Genomic DNA, 20,985 nt, shown 5'->3' on the forward strand with positions numbered 1-20,985 from the left:
CTACTACTACTACTACTACTACTACTACTACTACTACTACTACTACTATTACTACTACTACTACTACTACTATCGTTATTCTTGCTATTAGTAATAGACTCAATAGATACTAGAAATTAGCATCAATGAACACCTTCCTTTGTGATGCTAATGGAGTCCTGTTTCTGTTACTATGTAGATAAGGAATGATCAAATAACACAACACTATAGTTAAACTAACATTCTTGGAAGATGACAGTCGTTTTGTTCTTCAGTAAAAATTATTTGGCACTGGCAAGCTTACACAAGTCAGAGTCAGAGAAATGCTTTTTTTGCTCATGGTCTGGTAGGCATATGGGGAAACAGGATAGTCGGAGTATCTACTATCACCCAGAGATTCCATTTACTATTTCTGAGATAAACTTATTTGTTTGCCAAAGAAAGTTTAGTGAGAAAAAAAACAGCTTTATTAGAGGCAGTGAAGAAATAATCTATTAGAGGATGAAGATAGTAGAAAGGGAAGGAACGAAACTCCCTAAATATAAACCTTTATTCTTCATTCAAGAATGTATTATCATTCCCTTTCTATAAAAAACAAAGGTTTTGACCTCACCTTCTACTCCTCACCCCTTCTGTCCATGTTCTCTTGTTTTAAGTAATCACTGTTTAAATATACCTAGTAAGTAAGACAAATAGAAGCACTATTCATTCTAGTTCTTGAGATTAGGTTGTGAAATATTTTAAATTTGAGTCAAGCTCCTGGAGTTATGGTTCTCTTTAGGTAGGCTACTGTTATTATTATTATTCTTATTCTTTAAAGATTGGGTCTTACCATCTCATCTAGGCTAACAGTGCAGGATTCAGTCATATGTCCATTCCTAGCCTGGGAGCTTTGATCTACTCTGTTTTTCATCTGGGCCAGATTGACCCTTCTTAGGAGACCTAATGACCTCTCATTCTGGAGGGCTCACCATATTCATGTCAAACTTAGTGTGGACACCCAGCTTAACCAACAACAGCCCAGAACTCAAAAGATGGGCCAACCTCAGCCTACTCAGTAGCAAAGATTACAGGCAAGGGTCACCACACCCGTCAGCTTCTGTGATTTTGAAAGAATGATGTAATTTCATATTATCTGGCCAAAAAAAAAATTATGTTCAGAGTTTGGCGTTTTCTCTACTCTGCTTTACCTAAAAATTCCCAATTTTTCCAGCATATTTACAATCAGGTGATACAGGCTGTTACATGCTGTACCATGTGTTTCTAGTCCTCAAGCTCTGTCCTAGTCTCTGTAAATTAATTTCACTACAAATGAAAGCTAATTCAAATTATGATACATTTTGTGATCTAATGATCATACTAAGGGGGAACTGGTATTTAACAAGAATTTGACAAAACATAATAATAGAGTTCTTGTTGATTCCTTTCCAATCAAGTCCAACGAAATGAAAAAGCTTTTTGAGTTTGAGGAGCTCATATATGTACTCTCATCTAATTCCTTCATTTTATAAAAGAGTAAAGTGAGGCTCAAAAAGGCACACTAGCCTTGCCCGAGTCACAGGAAGCACCAGGGGCAGGATTTGAACCCAGGTCTTCCTTTCTGTACTGATGTCAACCACACTGTATGAGTTGTGAAGTTGTGTTCATGCATACATAATACAGACCTATTGCATACATAGATATGCTTATACAGGTATTATGGGAGTTATCTAATATCTATCTTATATGTATATATTGATGCCTATATATATATATATACATATATACTTTCTCTCTCTCTCCTCTCTTCCTCCCTCTGTCCCTGTCTTCCCCCCTTCTTCTTCCTCTCCCTTCTTCCTTATCTCTCATACTCTTTCCCCTTCCTTCTTTCCCCCCTCTTTTTCCTCCCTCTTTCTCTCCCCTTCTCTCTCCCTTCAACTCTCTCTGTGTCTGTCTCTGTGTCTGTCTCTCCAAATATGTAAAGATGTTGCAGGGGTTATCTAACATTTTTTTTAAAAGGCACAACAAATGATTCTATATCCTCAAATGTTCCAAATATGAGTGTATAAGGGGCTATATCTGGAAGGGCCTTTTATTATAGTTTGGCCAGCGACCAGTAGGGCAGCTGCTAAGAACTAATCTAGGAAAGGGGCATTTTGTAATTGAGATACCTTTCAAAAAATCATCTTGAACCAACTGTGGGTACCACAATGGCTTTCCAAGACTGATCTATGGACTTCGAATCGTCACAGGATTGAAATACAGCAATTAGTTTGGTGTAAAGCATAACCTTGGGAAAGGCCAGAAATGTGGTGTAGCTCTTGGCAGGTTTTCATTGTATTTGGCCCACTAGCATTTCACTATTCCGACTTGTGCAAACAAGCACAGCAGTAAAGGGGTCCGCTGGAACCCTTCATGTTATAGATTAAGTGCATAGAGCTACTTCGGGCTGTGCCTGAGGCCTCCATCTCACTGTGGGAGTTATTCATATCCTTTGGAAAATGCTGTTGATAATTAGTGCTTTGTATGGCAGTGAGCTCACTCTATTACACAAGATTAGTGCTGTACTAAAGAACTGGCTAGTGTCTGTGGCCAGATTGTCTGTCCTGCACAGGGGGCTGCCAGCTAGGAAAATAATGGCATACTGCCACTTTAACAACCGTCAGGAGACCCCAAGATAGTTTTTCTTCCTTTCAGCTTGGAGCTGTTATGCTTCATGTTTGTAATACTGGACTTTGGGTTGCTAGTGTTAGGTGGTGACCTCCAAACAAAAGTTTCTTTCTCTTTTTAAATAAAGTGCTCTCTTTTTCCCTTTGGTTGTTAGTGAATTAGAGTGTTCAACTAAAAGACAACAGAAAAACTATAACTTCCCTTAAAGGAAAAAAAAATAATCTTTTTCAATGAACACAGGATCAGAAGAGACTATAGCTGCCTCATGGGGAGGTCAGTTGTCTGCGTAAGTTAAATAAAACAAATGAAAAAGTACCATAGGCAGACTGCAAACAACATGCCTATTGTGCAATGGTTATAGCCCTCTTGGGAGAAAGGGATTTCCAACTCACCAAATATTTTGATTTCAGCAATAAGTAGTCATTATAACCCCCTTGAAGATAACCATTTGACCTGCATTACATTCAGAATCCTGGAGGTAGCCTAAAGTTATTATTCAAACTACCTCATTTAATGGTAGAGTCATGGTCTTATCACAGGATGTTTCAAGCTAGAAAGAAGTGTTTTTAGAAAAAAGAAAAAAAAGCATTCCACTTATACTTTACTTTTCCATTGTGGAAACTGTCTCATTACTTTGGGGTCCTATTCTGTTTGAATTTAGACTCAAGCACCCATCACATAAAAATGGCAAAATTGGTAGTAGATGATAGCAGTGAAAGCTGTGATTTTGAAATTGAGGGTTCCTATCTTTTACTTATGTATCATTTTGAATAGTTTCTTGACCAAACTGATAGAGACTTACATAAAACGAAACTAGCCACAATTTTGACTTAAGAATATAGCTTTGCTTCCAAGGTTATTTTCAATTGAAAAGAAAAATTTTTGACTTTTTAACAAGATGGAAATAAGGAAGTAAGTTGTTGAGGAAGTTCACTAACATTTTAATCAGAAACAGAGGAGAATTACACCATGACTCCATGGACTATGTTTCATGTGACCAAAATTTTTGCTAAAAATTGTTCTGCTTACAATCCATCTGTCAAGGTTGGAGTGTTTAAATGATAGAACTAAAGATTCACTCCCAATACTTCCTCACACTCTACTAGTCACCAGTTGAAAGCTCCATATTATAGGTCATATGGAAATCTTTTGTTCATCCACTTTGGCCATGGGCATCGATCAATATCTTAATTTTTTCTCTTTGTCCTAATTTCTTTGTAACTCACAAGGTGGTCAAGGCTGGGTGGTAACTTGAGCCTAATGATGGATAGACATCACCACCTAGTGGCCATTCTACAATTTACCGTGCTTGCAAATTTTAACTGCTTATTATACTACTTTTTTTGCAGCCTGATTCTGTCTGGTTCAAATTGTTCTGGAGATATTTCTCATGAGTTAAGCTGCTTTTGAGTCAGGTTATGAAATCTCAATGTAGATTCTCTACATCATTTTAAACCTTTATAAACATTCAGTAGGAAGTCAGAAGATTTATCAAATATGTGTTGAAACCAATGAGTGTTATCAATGCTTTGGCAAAACCTCAGCAATTGAGGAAAATTTAAGTGATAAGTTTCTTATCCCTTGAACTCAGACACTGTAATAGGATACAGTGAAAAGTTTTTCTTGGCTGGATTCCTTGAGGAACTCTAGCCCCAGGTGAGCCTGTAGGGCTTGGTGGTTTTATCGTGAAAGTTGTTCAAAGTGTTATAAATGAGCAGAGCTATGGTATGGTGGCACTTAAACAAGCATCAATAACTGGGCCATTCTGTTCAAAAGAAAACAATAGACAGAATTTAAACTATGGCTCAAAACTTTAGCTAACTATAATGATGGCTAGGATTGCCAGGAGCTTTGCATATATTATCTCATTTGATAATCTAACAACACTAGGAAATAAATGCTTGTATTATCCTGATTGTAGAAATGTGGAAACTGACTCTACTTAGGAGAGATTAAGTGACTTGCCTAGGGTCACACAGATTTTTAGTGTCAAGTCTTTGTGATTCCAAGTCCAACTCTCTTTCCACTTCACCACCTAGCTGACTATATAAATATATGCTTATTTCATTAGGCGCACGTACTAACTACCTATGTTATATTAGGAAGTCATATCACGGACACTCAGTTTTCTCAGCTGTAAAATTAGCATCTTGTTCTAGATTGCTTTCATAGCCCCCTCCAGTTCTAGACTTATATTGATCCTATTTACTGGTATAATATATGAATATCCCACCATTTGCAATGATTAACTATTTAATGAAACCTTTTCTTAGTTCTAAAATATATAGTGCTTAGCTAGCCATTCAAGGAAAATGCCATGTTAATGTATACATATGATCTGCACCTATAGCTTTCTTTAAAAAACAAACTAAAAAATCCCACAAAGATTGTTTTGCCAGAATTCAAATCTCTGTCTCATTTCAATCCTTTTGAAATACTTTACACAAATAACACAGATCTACCAAGTATCAACATTAGTGATCTTATATTGCCAAACAGTCTATAATTTTTTTCTCATATATATCATTTTATTTATTTGTTTATTCATTAATTTATTTTGGGGGAGCGATTAGTTGTTTGTGGAAGTTCATTTAGTCAGCTGGGTCTTAGAAATATTTTATACCACTGGACAATGGTAAACTCTTCTCTTTGGAACTCTAAACATGCTTATTTAATTGAAGTGGTAGCAATTCCATCCCTTCACCATACTTTGAAGAAAGCATGTAAGTTAGTAAGGGTGTGTTAGACTTCCTCTTAAGGTATTCTTCCTTTCTTTGGATCAGGATGAATATCACTAGTTTTATATATCTCCATATCTAATGTCCCTACTCCTCCCTCTTATCCTTATCTCTATCTAGATACAGATATAGTCAATAAACATTTATTAAGCGCCTACTATGTGTCAGGAGTCATTTTCAGTTATGTCCGACTTCATGAACCCATTTAGGGTTTTCTTGGCAAACATATTGTAGTGCTTTGCCATTTCCTTCTCCAAATATGATATATGCTGGGGATATAAAATAAGGGGGAAAACTATTCTCATTATCAAGGAGACTTCAAATTGAATGGATATAGATATTTGTTCTTGTTCAGTCATGTCTGAATCTTCGTGACTCCATTTGTTTTTTTTTTTTGGCAAAGATAAATGAGTGGTTTGTGATTTCCTTCTCTGCCTCATTTTACCAATGAGGAAACTGAGGGAAACAGGGTTAAATAACTTATCCAAGGTCACACAGGAAGAATTTGTGGCCAGATTTAAACCCAAGAAGATGAGTCTTCCTAATTCCAGGCCTATAACTCTATCCAAAGTGAAACCTAGCTGCCCTGAATATAGATATAGAACTATGCATACATACATACATCTGTGCATAAGTATATATAAGTATTTCTCTCTATATTTTTATCTATCAGTGTGTCTATGTGTATGTGTATATATACACATACTTTCATACACACACTTATAGGCATTTGCAGATGTTCCACTTAATTCAATTCAGCAGTTATTAAATACCTACTATTGCAAGGTATGCTAATGGAGCATGTATTGGTATCCATGAAATATCAGGAGATGTCTAGAAAGGCATGCTGGGTTGGTTCCCCATGGAGGATATTTAGTAGGCTATGATCAAAAGCTGTGCCGTGTGAGAGACTAGGGATGGGTTAGGACCTTCATCCCTGGCAAAAGGAGCTACGTTGTTGAGATGACAGATCCATCAAAGCAATGGAAAATGTGGGAGGTGCTTTTTAGCACAAGGTTTTCAAGTTTTCTGACGAGCTCCTAAAAGATGATATCTCTCAGGAGTAGCCTTTTGCATTTGTACCTGCATCCTATGAAGAGCCATTTCCCACATTTTTGTGGTTTAGGTGTTTTTTTCAGTGTGTCTACCTGTTTGTCACACTTTTGGGGTTTTCTTGGCAAAGATACTGGGAGTCATTTGCCATTTTCTTCTGCAGCTCATTTTACAGATGAGTAAAGCACAGTTATATGACTTCACCAGGGTCAAACAGTTAGCAAGTGTCTGAGGCTGGGTTTGAACTCAGGAAGATGAATCTTCCTGACTCCAGGCCTTACACCATCTAGCTGTCCCATTTTCCCCATAGTTGCATTATATAAGGCATTCTCTGGGCAAGTGGGTTTTCATAGTGACACATTTAGAAAGGCAAAAAATGAATATGATTTTCCCATAGTCTTCCCTTAATGCTTGATGCTTTTCCTAAATGACCTTCTTTCAGTAAGTTTTTAAATAAGAAAATTAAGACTGGCTACTAATCTTATTTCTGGTGGGCCATTTCTTTGTCTTAATAGTAGCGCCATAGGCCTTTCTTTGCACAATGAAAAAATCACCTGACTAACTTCTCTTTTCAACTTCAGATTTTTTTGTTGAAGTTCACCCCACAGTTTGTTTCTTGACTATGTTGGAATTTTAAAATCCTGGCCATTTATCACAACAGTCCACTTGGATTGTTAAAAAGATTACTAGATTACTAAAAAGATTACTAAAGAGAGATAACAGGATTACTAGTAACTGAATGACAGCAGATATCTGGGAGGCTGAACAGGCACACATTCACCTTGATAGAATACAAACACAGTCTGGTTTAGGAGGTTATACATTACCTTTGGGAGTAGAGCTCACATATTGATGGCATGAAGATATTCCTAAGGAGAAGTAGAAGTCTTCTTTATTAGAGAGGGAACTTCTGAGTGAGAAGAACTAGGCATCATCTCTCTTATGATGGGTATATATGTTTTTCTTGGCATCGGATCTCCTTTCTCAGAGAAGATTTCTCTTCAAAGTATCCCTTGAACAATGCTAGTTGGTACAAAAATGCTTTCTCTAGTGGATGGACCTTCTTGATTATTGTGGCCTTTTATATTAATGGGAATTTCAATTGTATTATTTTTTGGTTTTCTTTGAAGCAAAGAACAGGTCCTGTGGAAAAAGAGAGTATAAACATTTGTCAAGTTTAAGACTAACTTTGATGATAGCTAGCTCGAGTCTGGTTTGAGTTTTTCAGAATAAGAATCAGTAATAATTTCCCTGGTTTATAGAGACAGGGAGAATTCATATGAAGTTATAACTATATAGCAGAGTTACTGGACTTGGGCCAGTGTTTCTTGGATCCCTTTATGGATTTGGCAACTGATCTTTTTGGATGGACATGGTGAGGGAGTAGAGTGGTGGAAATGAATAGTGACTGAAACCAATTTAGCTGAAATAATCATCTTTTGGGGATACTGTATATTTTTTGCAAAGGTACAAGAATGTAGTGGATAGAGAGCTATGTTTGAAGTTACAGGACCTGGGTTCCAGTCCTACTTCTTACATGTACTAACTGCAGGGAAGTTATTTAACCTCTTAGTGCCCTAGGCAATTCTCTAAGGCTACAAACTACAGATGAGTCAGAATAGAGAAAATTTCCCTGTACTGATAAACTTCCACCCCTAGATAAATAAATAAAATATTATCTACTTAAATTGAATGTAGTTTAGTGAACATTTATAACTTACTGTGTGCAGGGCACTGTGCTAGGCACTAGAGGAGACACAAAGTTTAGATAACACATAGTTTTTTTCCTCATGGAATTTACAGTCAAATGGAGTGGGTGGGTGGGTCAATGAGACATAGATCCATAAGTTTAGCACACAGCCTTACATGATATGCATATTAGAGAGATACAGAAAAAAAAGTGACATTTGAGTCTGAGGGGAAGATTATGACTCACCAGAGTAGATGGAGGGATCAGGGAAGGCTTTGTGAAAGAGGTGTTACTTGAGTTGGACTTAAAAGGATGGGTAAGAGTTCAATGGGGAAAAGAGAAGGGGAAGATGTATCAATCTAGAAGAATTTGTTAAGCAGAATATTCAAGGGGAAATATGGTGCTAATGGGTACTGTGACTGGTTTTACAGACCATGTTGGTGCCTGACCTAAGCCTTGGATGAATCCATGAATATAGGGAGGGAATGACTTCCAGCATGAGAATGACCTGTGAAAGCTAGAGATGGCATGAGGGATTGAAGAAGGGCAGTTGCTAGCTTGACTGGAATGCAGAAAAGTAATGGGAGGTCAAATGGGAAAGGTGAGTGGAAGTCCTCAAATGTCAGGTCAAGGAGGTTTTACATTGTCCTAGAGGCAACGGGGAGCAGTGAAGTTCTTTTGAGCAGGGAAAAGATGTGGTCAGACCTATGCCTTATTTTCTGGCATGGAAGTGAGAAAGCACAGAGTATGTCTGGGAGGATAGTAGAGTTTAGTTTGGCTGTAAGCTAAAACAAGTGGCAGTGAGACAAGGCAGGAAAGGGAGCATTATGTAAGATTGTGGAAGTCTTGGGAAGCCAGGCAAAAGAATCTGATCACTTAGTTGAGAATAATGAACACCCGAAGATTTTAGCAGAAAGAAATGACCTGATCATTGAATAAGGAAGGTTAGTCCAGTCATATATAAACTAAATGATTATAGAATAAAATAAACTTTGTTAGGTAACAGTCAGAAGTTATAAACACATTTTACATTTATACACACATACACACACAAGTCAATTCTTGATAACTTGCAGGTGGATTATTTAGTCTGATTATTTGTACCAAATTTTTCATCTAAATTTGGTTTTCTCCTATAACATGTTTTGGATCTACTTACTCATCCAAAGAACAGAAGGAACTGAAATTATTTATGCTTATGTTGTGTTTATGCTAATTTTGGGTTAAAGGGACCATTCTTTCCTCCATTGCTGACCAAAATAAATAGCAGAATTAACTGTATTTTTTTTAGGTTTCATTTTGTACATAAAACTATAAATTCAATTTTTATTTTCCCTTTGTGAGGAGAAGATTGAGGGCCTTAAGCCAGCAAGCACCTGTTTAAACACAAGGAATGACCATTGCTACTTTATCAGGCCTCTACACCCCCCAACATAGACCATGTATAAATGCTTTGGAATGATTGTGAACATATCCATGTAGCTTGAGAAAAAGGAATGGCTCCATATAACACCACCTGGAGAAGACTTTTGGCTCTGTTCCCAAGGGAGGAAAGATTCTTCTGGAAGAGTTGCTGATACTCTCCATTTGATCATTTAACTCCCAAGGGAGTTATGATCTGCTCTGCCCAAGAAACATATGTTCCCTGAAACAAAGGGAAAGGTAATGTAACTTGTAGATCCCGAGTTAGTCTGCTGTATCTATTGGCCTATAGGTTCTTTATCTATAGGATCTATATCACACAAACTGTGATATAGGTGGTACGGATATTACGATCTCTATTTTAGTCTAGTTTCTGACGTGAATTAATTTTATTTCAGCACTTGCATACAAAAGTGAATGCATTTTAATTTGTCTGGGTTCTTCCTTCATTGAGATGGATCACAATCCTTCCACACTGAGCAGGATGGTTTAATGTCATGGCCAAAGATTGCCTATACTGTTTCCTGTGAAAAGATTCTCCCGTCTTCAGACAACAGGCATGTTATCTATCCTGTCCGGGACCTCTTAGTTTGGTAGGATCTTGCAGCGATTCCAAAATGCTAGCAGAGGCTTTTAGAACCCAAGGCCACTAGCACACCATCAGGGCAGAATTTTAGTAGTAGACTCATTTTAATCATAAAAATACGTTCTGTGATTCTAGGACACATATTAGTATTATGTATATATTTTAAGTATGTATATATACATATAATATATGTGTGTATGTATATGTGTGTATGCTTATTCTCCTCATAAGTAGCATTAACAAAGCATTAATGACTGCAGAAGACAAAGGCACTCATTTGCTTAGAAATCTAGGATTTCCAAGGCTCCAAGCTTGGCAGTATTGCTGAGACAAGTCAAAGCAACCTAGCCAAGATCAATCCATGCAGTGATGTTGCTATCTGATAGGAGGCAACAACAGTGTGACATGCCTGTGGATATCAGACATTCTTGTAAAAACCACAAAGAGATTTGGTCTTGCACCACTAGGCCACAGTTCTGTTAAATAACAACCCAGAACACAAGTTTTAAATCAGCTTTCAGTGCCAAGAACAATTCCCACCAAAGGCTATTAAACCTTTAGCCAGAGGCCTGAACTGGACCTCCTTTATTCTTGCAAATCAAGCAATGGAGGAGTGATATAGCTAAGTTAAATTCAGCATGAAAATGAGATCTTAGTGGTTCAAGATTGATAGGAAATTTATGCTGCCCCAAACACTATAGTTAATTGAGTTTGATAACTAGATGTCTCATGCATTGAATGCATGTTCTAAGAAAAGGTCATAAGGGAAATATGTGTATGTATGTGTGTGTGTGTGTGTGTGTGTGTGTGTGTGTGTGTGTGTAGCCTTCCTAATAGTTTCATTGATTATCAGGGAGGAAAAACAAGATATTCTGTTTCATTTCTTCTAGAATGTGTATACAAAAGCCATTAGGAGGTAGTTTTATGGTGATAGAGAAGGGCTCATCTTAAAAGGTAATTTACTAGTCTGCAATAGGCTCTGAGTTTTTGAAAAAAATATAAAAATTGTTAGAATGATAAGTCTTTGACCAGAGAATGGATTAATGATGGGTTTTATACTCAGTCTTTATATAAACTCCTTCTGACTTGGTCTTTTTAATTTGCTCTAAGTTCTTTTGCTAATGATAAGATGGTAACATACCAGAAAATGGTTAGATATAGTTTTTCCCACCTTTAAAAAATTGTTTTTTGGGGCAGCTAGGTGGTGCAGTGAATAGAGCACTGGCCCTGGAGTCAGAAGGACCTGAGTTCAAATGCAGCCTCAGACACTTAACACAAAAACTAGCTGTGTGAAACTTGGGCAAGTCACTTAATCCCAATTGCCCTATCTTCCCCCCTCCAAAAAAAAAAAAAGCAAACAAAAAAGAAATATGGGGGAAATTACCTATGAGATCTATGACTAGGAGAAAAGTTTGTGACAAAACAAGAAATAGAGAACAGAAAATAAAATGGATTTTTAAAAAAATGTTTTTTTTCAACTCTTTTTTAAAAAGAGAAAAACTAAAAGTAAAGGCTGAGGGTTTTAGTTTGGGATTGAGGGAAGAAGGGTAAGCACAGCAAAAGAAAATATTTGGAATAAAAAGGTAACAAAGGTTAATACAAACATTGGTTTCTGCTGAGTGAAGAGATGATGATCAGAGATTACTACCTCTTGGTTCTTCTCTTGTGTCAGCCTGGGAGGTAAGACAGGGGTTCCCTAAGATATGCCATTACAAGGAATGGGAAGGAGGGGACAAAAAAGTTCTATTCTGGCAATGTGATGCTAGGCTGAAATATTTCCAGGCCTTGGGGAAGTGAGGAGGATGGAGTGGAAGAAGGACTGCTCACAGAGGGAAATAAAACATTCATCATTCCTGCCATATTTGCCCAAACCTGTAATTCTAAAGAGATTCCTTCTTGCTACTGTACATTTATACCATCTTTTGAAGACTTTCTTCACAATATTGAGAATCATTTGTCTGTGGCTTGAGTGCATGATTTGAGTGAGGTTCTTTTGCTGCATTAAAAACAAAGAAGTGGGGCAGCTAGGTGGTGCAGTGAATAGATCACTGACCCTGAAGTCAGGAGAACCTGAATTCAAATTTGGCTTCAAACACTTGATGCTTACTAGCTGCGTGACCTTGGGCAAATCATTTAACCCCAACTTCCACATACAACCCCACCCCCAAAAAGCAAAAACAAAGGAGAGAGGAGAATAATAAGAGGAGGGAAGAAGGGAAAAGAGAAGAGAGACAGAAAGATACACAGTATGTAGGGAGGCAGTGGTAGGGGGAACAATTACTGAGGACCTTGCCTTCCTTATTCCTCTAAGACGAATAATAAGCAATTTCAAATGGCAATATTGTTTTGTGATGCAAGGTAGGCATGTTAGCAAAAGAAGCCACAGGAGCCAGTATTTCTTGAATTCAGAACCAGTCTTTTCCCTTAAAGAGTCAGTCTGTCCCATTAATACAACTGATTACATAACTTAAAAAAAATCCTAACTGTATTTTATGCATTCATCATTTTCAAAGTGTGACATCTTTGAGCTGACAGCTGCCTCGGTACTTAGTCTAAACCACACATTGACACAAATGGATAGTGTTTATATAAGAAAACAAAAGCATTACAAACATGGTAAGAGGGAGAAGGCAAGGATGGTTATCAAAAAAAACCAAGCCTTTCCCTGTATCTCATTTTAGAAATTATTTGGGCGAGTTGAGTGTCTAATGCAACAACCTTCCTTTGATGAAGGCACATAGAAAATTAAAGCAGAATTCATATTTTCTTATAGCTTATGTATATGTGAGAAAGGCAGCATGATGGTGTAGATGTAGAGCTGATCTCAAAGTCAAGAAGATGTGTATTCGAATTCTGTTTCCAACAAATAATGACTGTGATATTGAACAAGCCACTTAACTCTCTGTGTCCCTTGGAAGCTCTCTTAGGTTCTAAAGAGGGAGTTTCCTTCCTGGCAATTCTCTACATTAATGATATCACATTTCCAGGCCAAAAATAAATGTGTGTATAAACTTACACTGACTCAGAATTTTAGAGCTGGGAATAGACCTTTGAGGACATTTAAATCAAGAAAGAAGCAAGAAACTTGAAGGAGGGAGAAATAGTCTCTTGTCTGAGTTCATATAATTAGTTACTTGCGGAGCGGCAACAACAAACCTGGTCTCCTAAGTGACCATACCTCTTTTGGAAACAGCTGTATCAGCTAGTGCTTCATAAAGAAATACTGACAAATAGAAATATGTATCTTTTATATGTGTATATGGACACACACATATACACATGTATGTATTACATACATGTACACACATACTATGCACATATGTGGGTATGTATCCATATACACATATGTAAAACTATACAAGATGTGTCTATATATGTAAAACCATACTATGCATACTTCTATTTATATATACATATTTATTTATATTATATATTATACCTCTCTCTCCACATCTATATCTATCTGTGTCAAATGGTGACCTTCTGTAGTGCAGGATAGGGAGGGAGGGAGAGAAACAGTTCAGAACTTAAAATGTAACGAAAGTAAATAAGATTAAAAAATAAAGTTATCATGATTTTAAGTGGCAATAGAGGCGGTGGTACACAATGCTGACCATCAGACTGAAAGGTGGGGAAAAAATTGACCATTACGATATTTATTAGTGGCCAAATTATTGGTATTTTATAGTTTAAAAGATGGATGAATTATCAAATTTCTCAGTTGTCATCAAGATGTATGGCATCATGGCAAGAGTCAGAATCAAGATTTGCACTTGGATGTGCTAATCATTGCCAATTTTTCTTAAAATTGATGATTACTGCATCAATCATAGTGGTTACTTGTTAGTGAAACTTCCATTTATAATATTTTTTTATCTAAGAAAATCAGAGCATCAGAATGGTGGTCTATCAGCATAGCTCCAAGTGTACTTCCCCTAAAAACAAATGGCATGTGACTCTAGAATGCTTCTAGAACAAGAATAAAAAATATTCTGCCTGAGTTAAAATCAAAAGGTGAGAAAAGATTAAACATGGCACTTTCAGACTTGTGGGAATCAACTTCAACTAGGTCTCTAGGAAACGAGACATAACATGTGCATGAGCAGCAATAATTATAGATTCTAAAGAAATTCCTCATATCATAACAAATATCCCCAAAGACAAGGAATTTTATTACAGGAGCATATAAACTTGGTGAACAGGCAATTTGGGGGATATTATGTATATTTTCCATTCAATATCCAAAGCTCTTTTTCTTAAGCACTTCTACATCAATTTATAATGAATAGGCCTTTAGAGACAGCATGATGTAGTGGAAACAGTTCTTGCCTTGACATCAGAAGAGGTGAGTTCCAGCGCTGACTCTTTTACCTATCAGCTATGTGATCCAGGGCAAAGCCTTTAACCCTTCTGAACCTCAATTTTAACATCTGTGAAGTGGGGGCAATAATTCTTGCTCTGATGGACCAATGTGCATGTAAACACATTGTAGCTGTAAATAGAAATATAAACAATTACTCTAACATGGTCTATTAAAAACCTGAATAATTCTATTTCAGATGTGTTCGAGTTTCTTAAAAGAGTTAAGTATCTTTGGGCTGTTAAGTCACGTTTTTTTTCTCTACTCTTGTAGCAATATGAGAATTGGAGGCCAAATCAGCCAGACAGCTTTTTTTCTTCTGGAGAAGACTGTGTAGTAATTATTTGGCATGAGAATGGTCAGTGGAATGATGTCCCGTGCAATTACCATCTCACTTATACCTGCAAGAAAGGAACAGGTAATCCTCTCAACGTGAAAAAAGTATATTTTGAATGAATGTGCATTTGAGTTGTCATGTAGCTGAAGAGAAAATGAACCACTTTTTCAGGGCTCCGTGAAAATTGTATAATAGTTGGGAAATTACTCCGTCCTCATCTGTTTTACTTCACTCTTCTGATGCTTGGGCAGAGCTTACTTCTAACCTCATCTCTCACTCTTGCTTCTTCAATTCTCAAGTTTATTCTGAATGATGGACCATTTCCACAGTAGAAATGCTGCCCAGTCGTATTTGTTTTTCCTAAAAACCCTTGGGAGCATATTATAAAGCGTCCATCAAACATCGTGGTTCTTGTTGGGGTGGGACTAGTCTTAGTTTTAGCCCTTCTATGAAGGGTGTGGCAAATGAGACCAACTAAACTTTCTAATTAAATACAGTTTTATCTTGTCATACAAATATGGCAGACAGATAGTCCTTCCAAATACTAAATTTCCATTCAATTATTATGCAATTATTTTTATTGGGGGGGAGATACAGCTACTTTGGTACTCAACCTTCTGTTGCTCAAGCTACCACTGGAAGAGTTTCATGCAGCAGATAAGAAAGTATTACAAGGCCTTCCTTTACCTGTGATTCTTATAGGAGCTACCTTCCCTCTCCTTTCTGATAAATTGTTCTTTTACTCACTTCTTTGCTAAGCAGTATCTACTGTGTTTGTGTGTGGCTATTGCATATATGTGTATCCCTTTAGGGAAGGGAGGCCTTAGGAGATGTGATGGAAGCCAGAAGTGAATACCAGGGAAACATTGCCACACTGGGACTGAGCGAATTATCTCTCTTCACTTTTTCTGTCTTCCTTGTGTGATATTCACTTCTAGCAAGCATTCAATCAAAATGCAATGAAAATAAGCTTTTTCTTATCTGGAGATAGACATATTATAAAAGTATGGATATGGGGCAGCTAGGTGGTGCAGCGAATAGAGCACCGACCCTGGAGTCAGGAGCATCTTGAGTTCAAATCCGGCCTCAGACACTTAACACAAAACTAGCCATATGACCTTGGGCAAGTCACTTAACCCCAACTGCCCTACCTTCTTCCCTCCAAAAAGTAAAAAAAAAAGTATGGATAACAAATAAGATTTAATGGCAAAGGGCAGCTCAGTAACACAGTCAAGAGAGTACAGGGCCTGGAGTCAGGAACACGCATCTTCCTGAGTTCAAATCTGGCCTCAGACTCTCACTGGCTGTGTGACTCTGGGCAAGTCACTTACCTCTATTTGCCTTAGTTTCTTCATCTGTAAAACTAGCTGGAGAAGGAAATGGCAAATCACTTTGGTATCTCTTCCAAGAGAGCCCCAAATGGGGTCACAAAAAGTCAGACTCAACTGAAAATGACTGAACACCAGCAAAAATGACTTGTAAGAGATGCCAGTTCTTCAGGCAGTGGTGAGGCAGGTCACTCCTTAAGTGGATTAATGAGCCAGACAAAGCTCCGACTTCTCATGTTTATCATTCAGTTGAGGGTAGTAGCATTCTTCCCTTACAAGCCCCAGCTGGCTTCCATCCCTTCCCTCTGCTGTCCTGATGTTCCTGTCGAAAGAACAAAGACTTTCATATCCCATGATCCTTTAGTCCCTCTTTCCAAATGGGAAAAATGGCACACCTCATCAGCATCCTTGTCTATGCAGGGCTACGTTCATTTTTGTGTACATATGTGTGTGTGTAGGCATAGTGGAGCATAGTAGATGAACTTTTGGGCATGGAGTCAGGAAGACCTGAGTTCAAGTACAGCCTCAGACACTAACTCATTGTGTGACCCTGGGCAAGTCATTTTACCTTGTTTGCCTTCATCCACTGGAGAAGGAAATGGCAAACTACTTGAGTATCTTTGCCAAGAAAACCTCAGAATTAGACATGACTGAATGACTGGACAACAACAGGAAAAACCTGATTAACTTAACAAAAGTTAATTTAAAAGTACTTAAAACTTATTTTCATGCTAAGTGTTCAATTATTTTTCACTGGATAATACAAATCCTGTTAGTTTAATAATTGTTTTATTTTGTTTTTTCTTTCCAGTTCCTTGAGTTTAAAATGAACAAAACTTCTTTGTTGTGTGCTACTATTGGCAAATATAGGTGGATGGTGGATAGAATTTCCCAGTAATAACGAGAAATCATAACTCATGTTTGTAGGCTTCCCTGTCCATTTTTTTTTCTTTTGGTTGACTCAGAATTTGAAAAGTCTTTGCAATTGTTTTTCATTATCTTCATGACCAGTATTCACTCTTTCCACTAAGGACAGAACAAGAGGAAATGGGGAATTAAATCGAAGCAGAAGGGATATTGATCAGAAATGAAAGAGGGCTTCCAGATTGTGAAGTTGTGGGCTTGTTTTATAGTCTAAGTTCCTTGAGGGTGAGGACTGTTACAGTTGAACCTGCTTTTTCTAGTACCATATGGAGGTGGGTATTAAATAAGGAACCCTCTGCTTTGATGATGATGAGAGACAGTGATTAGCCTGGAACTGATTTCTCTTTAGAGTAAACAGTAGCTATACTCAGAAATGGGGTATCTTAGTACAGTAGGAAAAGTACTGGGCTTAGAATCAGGAGATCAGGGTTCAAGTGATAGGCATGTGATCATGGTCAAGTTACATACCTAAATTTTAATTTCCTCACTTAAAACATTAACAATACTGGCCCTACCCTGGTCCCAAGGTAAATGTGAGAAAAGTGCTCCAGAAATCCTCGAGCACTGCACAAATGGGAGTTATTATTAGAAGTATTGTGCTAGGGTCTGCTAGGTGTCGTAGTGAGTAAAGCCCTGGCCCTGGAGTCAGGAGGACCTGAGTTTGGTTCTGGCCTGAGACACTTAACACCCACACAAAAAAACTAGCCGTGTAACCTTGGGCAAGTTACTTAACCCCAATTGCCCTCCAAAAGGGGGGGGGGGGGGGGGAAGGGGAAGGGAAGAAGTATTGTGCTAAAGGAAATTCCATTGACTGCTGAATTCAATGTAATCCCATCTTTGGTTGTTCCTAGGGCAACATGATGTTGACCTCTGCCATTTTTTTTTATCCTCTTCCATTAGAAACAGTCTTCAACATAAGCATAGGTTCAACATTTGTTTATTTGAAATATTTTCAGAGTATTCCTACCTAGAGGATGAAATTAACTTGTATTAACATGGAGTCCTATGACAAAAACAGAATGAAAAATTATATAATTCATGATTCAAACTAGTCTTATAGAATAGATTTCTGAATTCCAAATGGTTTCCTTAGTTACAGATTATTATTTGATGCCTAAATCCTGAGATTAATTTTTTGAAGTATAGTTTTTAGAATATATTTGGAAATGACTCTTATTTTTCTTTAGTTGCTTGCGGCCAACCCCCTGTTGTAGAAAATGCCAAGACCTTTGGAAAGATGAAACCTCGCTATGAAATCAACTCCCTGATTAGATACCACTGCAAAGATGGTTTTATTCAACGCCACCTTCCAACTATCCGGTGTCTAGGAAATGGAAGATGGGCTTTGCCTAAAATTACCTGCCAGAACCGTAAGTGGTCATTTAGAAAGAACGGACAACCCTGCTTTAACAACTATTAACCACCCACAATATTCCACCTACGGTATCGATAGTTTAAGGTACGGAGCAAGTAATATTGTTATGTTCTCTTTCTTTTTTTTCCTTTCATATAGCATCCACATACCAAAGGACTTATTCTAAGAAATATTTAAAAAATTCCTCATCAGCCAAGGACAATTCAATAAATTCACCGAAACATGATCATCGCTGGACCAGGAGGTGGCAGGACTCAAGGCGCTGATCCCTCAAATGGTGAACATGGATTTTCATCATTTCAGCCAAAGTCCTAATTTACTGTGCCTTTCCTATCACTTTTTGAAGTATTATCAGATTGTTCTGAAATTTTGGATCAGCATCCAGTAACTTTGGGCCAAGGTGCCCACCAAACATTTCAAGTGAAAGTATTGGAGTTTAGCAGGAAAGTTTTAAAAAAGGGAAAAAAGAGGAAAAAAAAAAAGAAAAATGAGGTAAGGAAAAAAAAACTATTTCCAGCCTATTCAATTTCTTTAGTTTTCTATATGCCTCCAGTGGGGACCATTTTATAATGTATACCAGCCTACTGTACTATTTAAACAGCTCAATTTCAGCACCAATGACAATGTAAATAAGATGATTTAATGTTGTTTTTAATCTTGTATATAAAATGAAAAGTCACACTAAGTTCAGGCATATTTAATGATGATTATATGGCCTCAGAGGTCTTTAATCATTGACTCAGCTGCTTTTATGTAGTTTGTTTAGGCTGGAAATGGTTTCAATTACTCTGTAAATGTCAACAAGCCTGAGAATGGCTCCTACTGGACACGGTTAAGCAAGCTTGTAGGATGCTGCACCGGTCTCCGCCATAGGTGCAGTGTGTTTCCCTGTGAAGCTAGGGACAGTAGCACATGAAGAAAAATCAAGGCTCAACTAGGGACTGCAATATGGAACATTTTTTGGCTGCATTCTATCTTCATTACTCAACAAGAAAGGACTACAGAAAGGACTTTCCTATGTCCAAGAGCATCTTTAGGGGTCAAAGTGCTAATTATTAACTCAACCAGGTTCACTTTCTAATGGTTTCACAACACTAACTAGTTTTCAGTTACAGATTTCTGCATTTCAAATGGATACAGACCTAAGGCTTTTTTTTAAGGTTAAAAACAACAGCAGCAACAGCAACAATGACACACACACAAACAGAAAATAATTTTGTATATATAACCCTTTTTAATCTTTTATAAAGTTATGAATGTTTATGTATGAATGCTGCAGCTGTGACGCATACATAAATAAATGAAGTAAGCCATACGGATTTAATTTATTGGATGTTATTTCCCCCCATGATCAGAAAATTGACCTAGTTTAGTGGTTAATTTCAGTGTTAATCCCCACATTTTCCCTCACCCAGTTTGGTTCTGTGTAATGTACGTGCTTTGTCCCCGACAAAATAATGTGATGAATACAGTGCATCATTTGTTTATTATGAAAAGAGTGAAAAATGTGTATAGCTTTCAGAAGATGGTATTGTCCCAGTCTAAGCAAGAAGAGTATACTCGGAAATAGTGTAGGCAATTCTTCATGTTAGATGGAGTGAGCTAGGACTTCCTCCCTTATCCTTCCCCTTTCAGTCCACTCCCTTTTATCTGGGTAGTTAACTGCTGAAGGTGACTTAGAAACATCACCCACTAAATGTAACCTTTAAAAAAAAACAAACACCCTGTAATGGAAAGAAGGCGATGGGATCTTCCCCTCTTTTAGGGTACAAAGACTGTGAGAAGAATAGAGAACAACTACAAAGTTGAAGTAGGACAGTAATTCAAACATATGACCTCTCATTCAAGTACACCTGCCATGGCTTACAAGAAGGTACAGTGGCTACAAAGATACATCGTCTTTAAGGAACTCCCACTGGCTGCTGCACTCAATGTAATCACACCTTTGGGTGTCCTAGAAGGCAATACGACCAGTGTTGACCTGTATGTTTTCTTTTCTCTTCCATTACAATGCACATAATACTTTCCTATATTTATATTATAACTTGTATAGTGTATAATGTGAATGTCTGGTTTTTTTGTGAATGAAAATCTAAAATCTTTGTAACTTTTATATCTACTTTTGTTTCACCAAAGAAACCTAAAAATTTTGTTTTGCTATACTGTGATTTGTCTTGTTCTTTCATGACTCCGAATCCAGTTGGGTGCCAATACCTTCATGATGCATCACCATTAAATTGTTTCTAGAAGATACTGATTAATTGAAAAAGATTAAATTTCCTTATGCAGGGAGTTGGGAAAGGGGGTGATTGTATCTACATCTTTGATAATAGAAAGCACAGTGAAAAGCTGAAATTCTTGTGCAGATATATTCAAACTTTCTCTGACATCCTTCATCTTGCGTCAGTTCCCCCCCCAAAAAAAGCCAGCAATAGATACCCACAGTATAAACAATCTTAATATTCCCTAAGTTTGGATTCTGTAATACATGAAATTCCCATTGCCAAGCTGAGACAATAGAGTCCTGAGTATCCTGACTAGACC

General features: G+C 37.4%; 1 protein-coding gene across 3 annotated transcripts in view; it reads left to right on the top strand.

Annotated features, from left to right (window-relative positions):
• The window catches only part of VCAN (versican), a 138,602-nt gene extending 117,993 nt beyond the window's left edge, over positions 1-20,609 (top strand). For all 3 annotated transcript variants that reach the window (XM_069085061.1, XM_069085059.1, XM_069085062.1), the window contains 3 exons: positions 14,751-14,895; positions 18,254-18,436; positions 18,580-20,609. In XM_069085061.1, coding sequence (XP_068941162.1) covers positions 14,751-14,895; positions 18,254-18,436; positions 18,580-18,707 — 456 coding nt within the window. In that variant the 3' untranslated portion in view covers positions 18,708-20,609. The remainder of the gene's footprint in view (positions 1-14,750; positions 14,896-18,253; positions 18,437-18,579) is intronic.
• Positions 20,610-20,985: the final 376 nt, after the last annotated feature.

This window comes from Petaurus breviceps, unplaced genomic scaffold, assembly GCF_028583685.1.
Source record: "Petaurus breviceps papuanus isolate PSGF00001 unplaced genomic scaffold, PetGlider_PUasm1.0 175, whole genome shotgun sequence".
Lineage (NCBI taxonomy): Eukaryota > Metazoa > Chordata > Mammalia > Diprotodontia > Petauridae > Petaurus > Petaurus breviceps.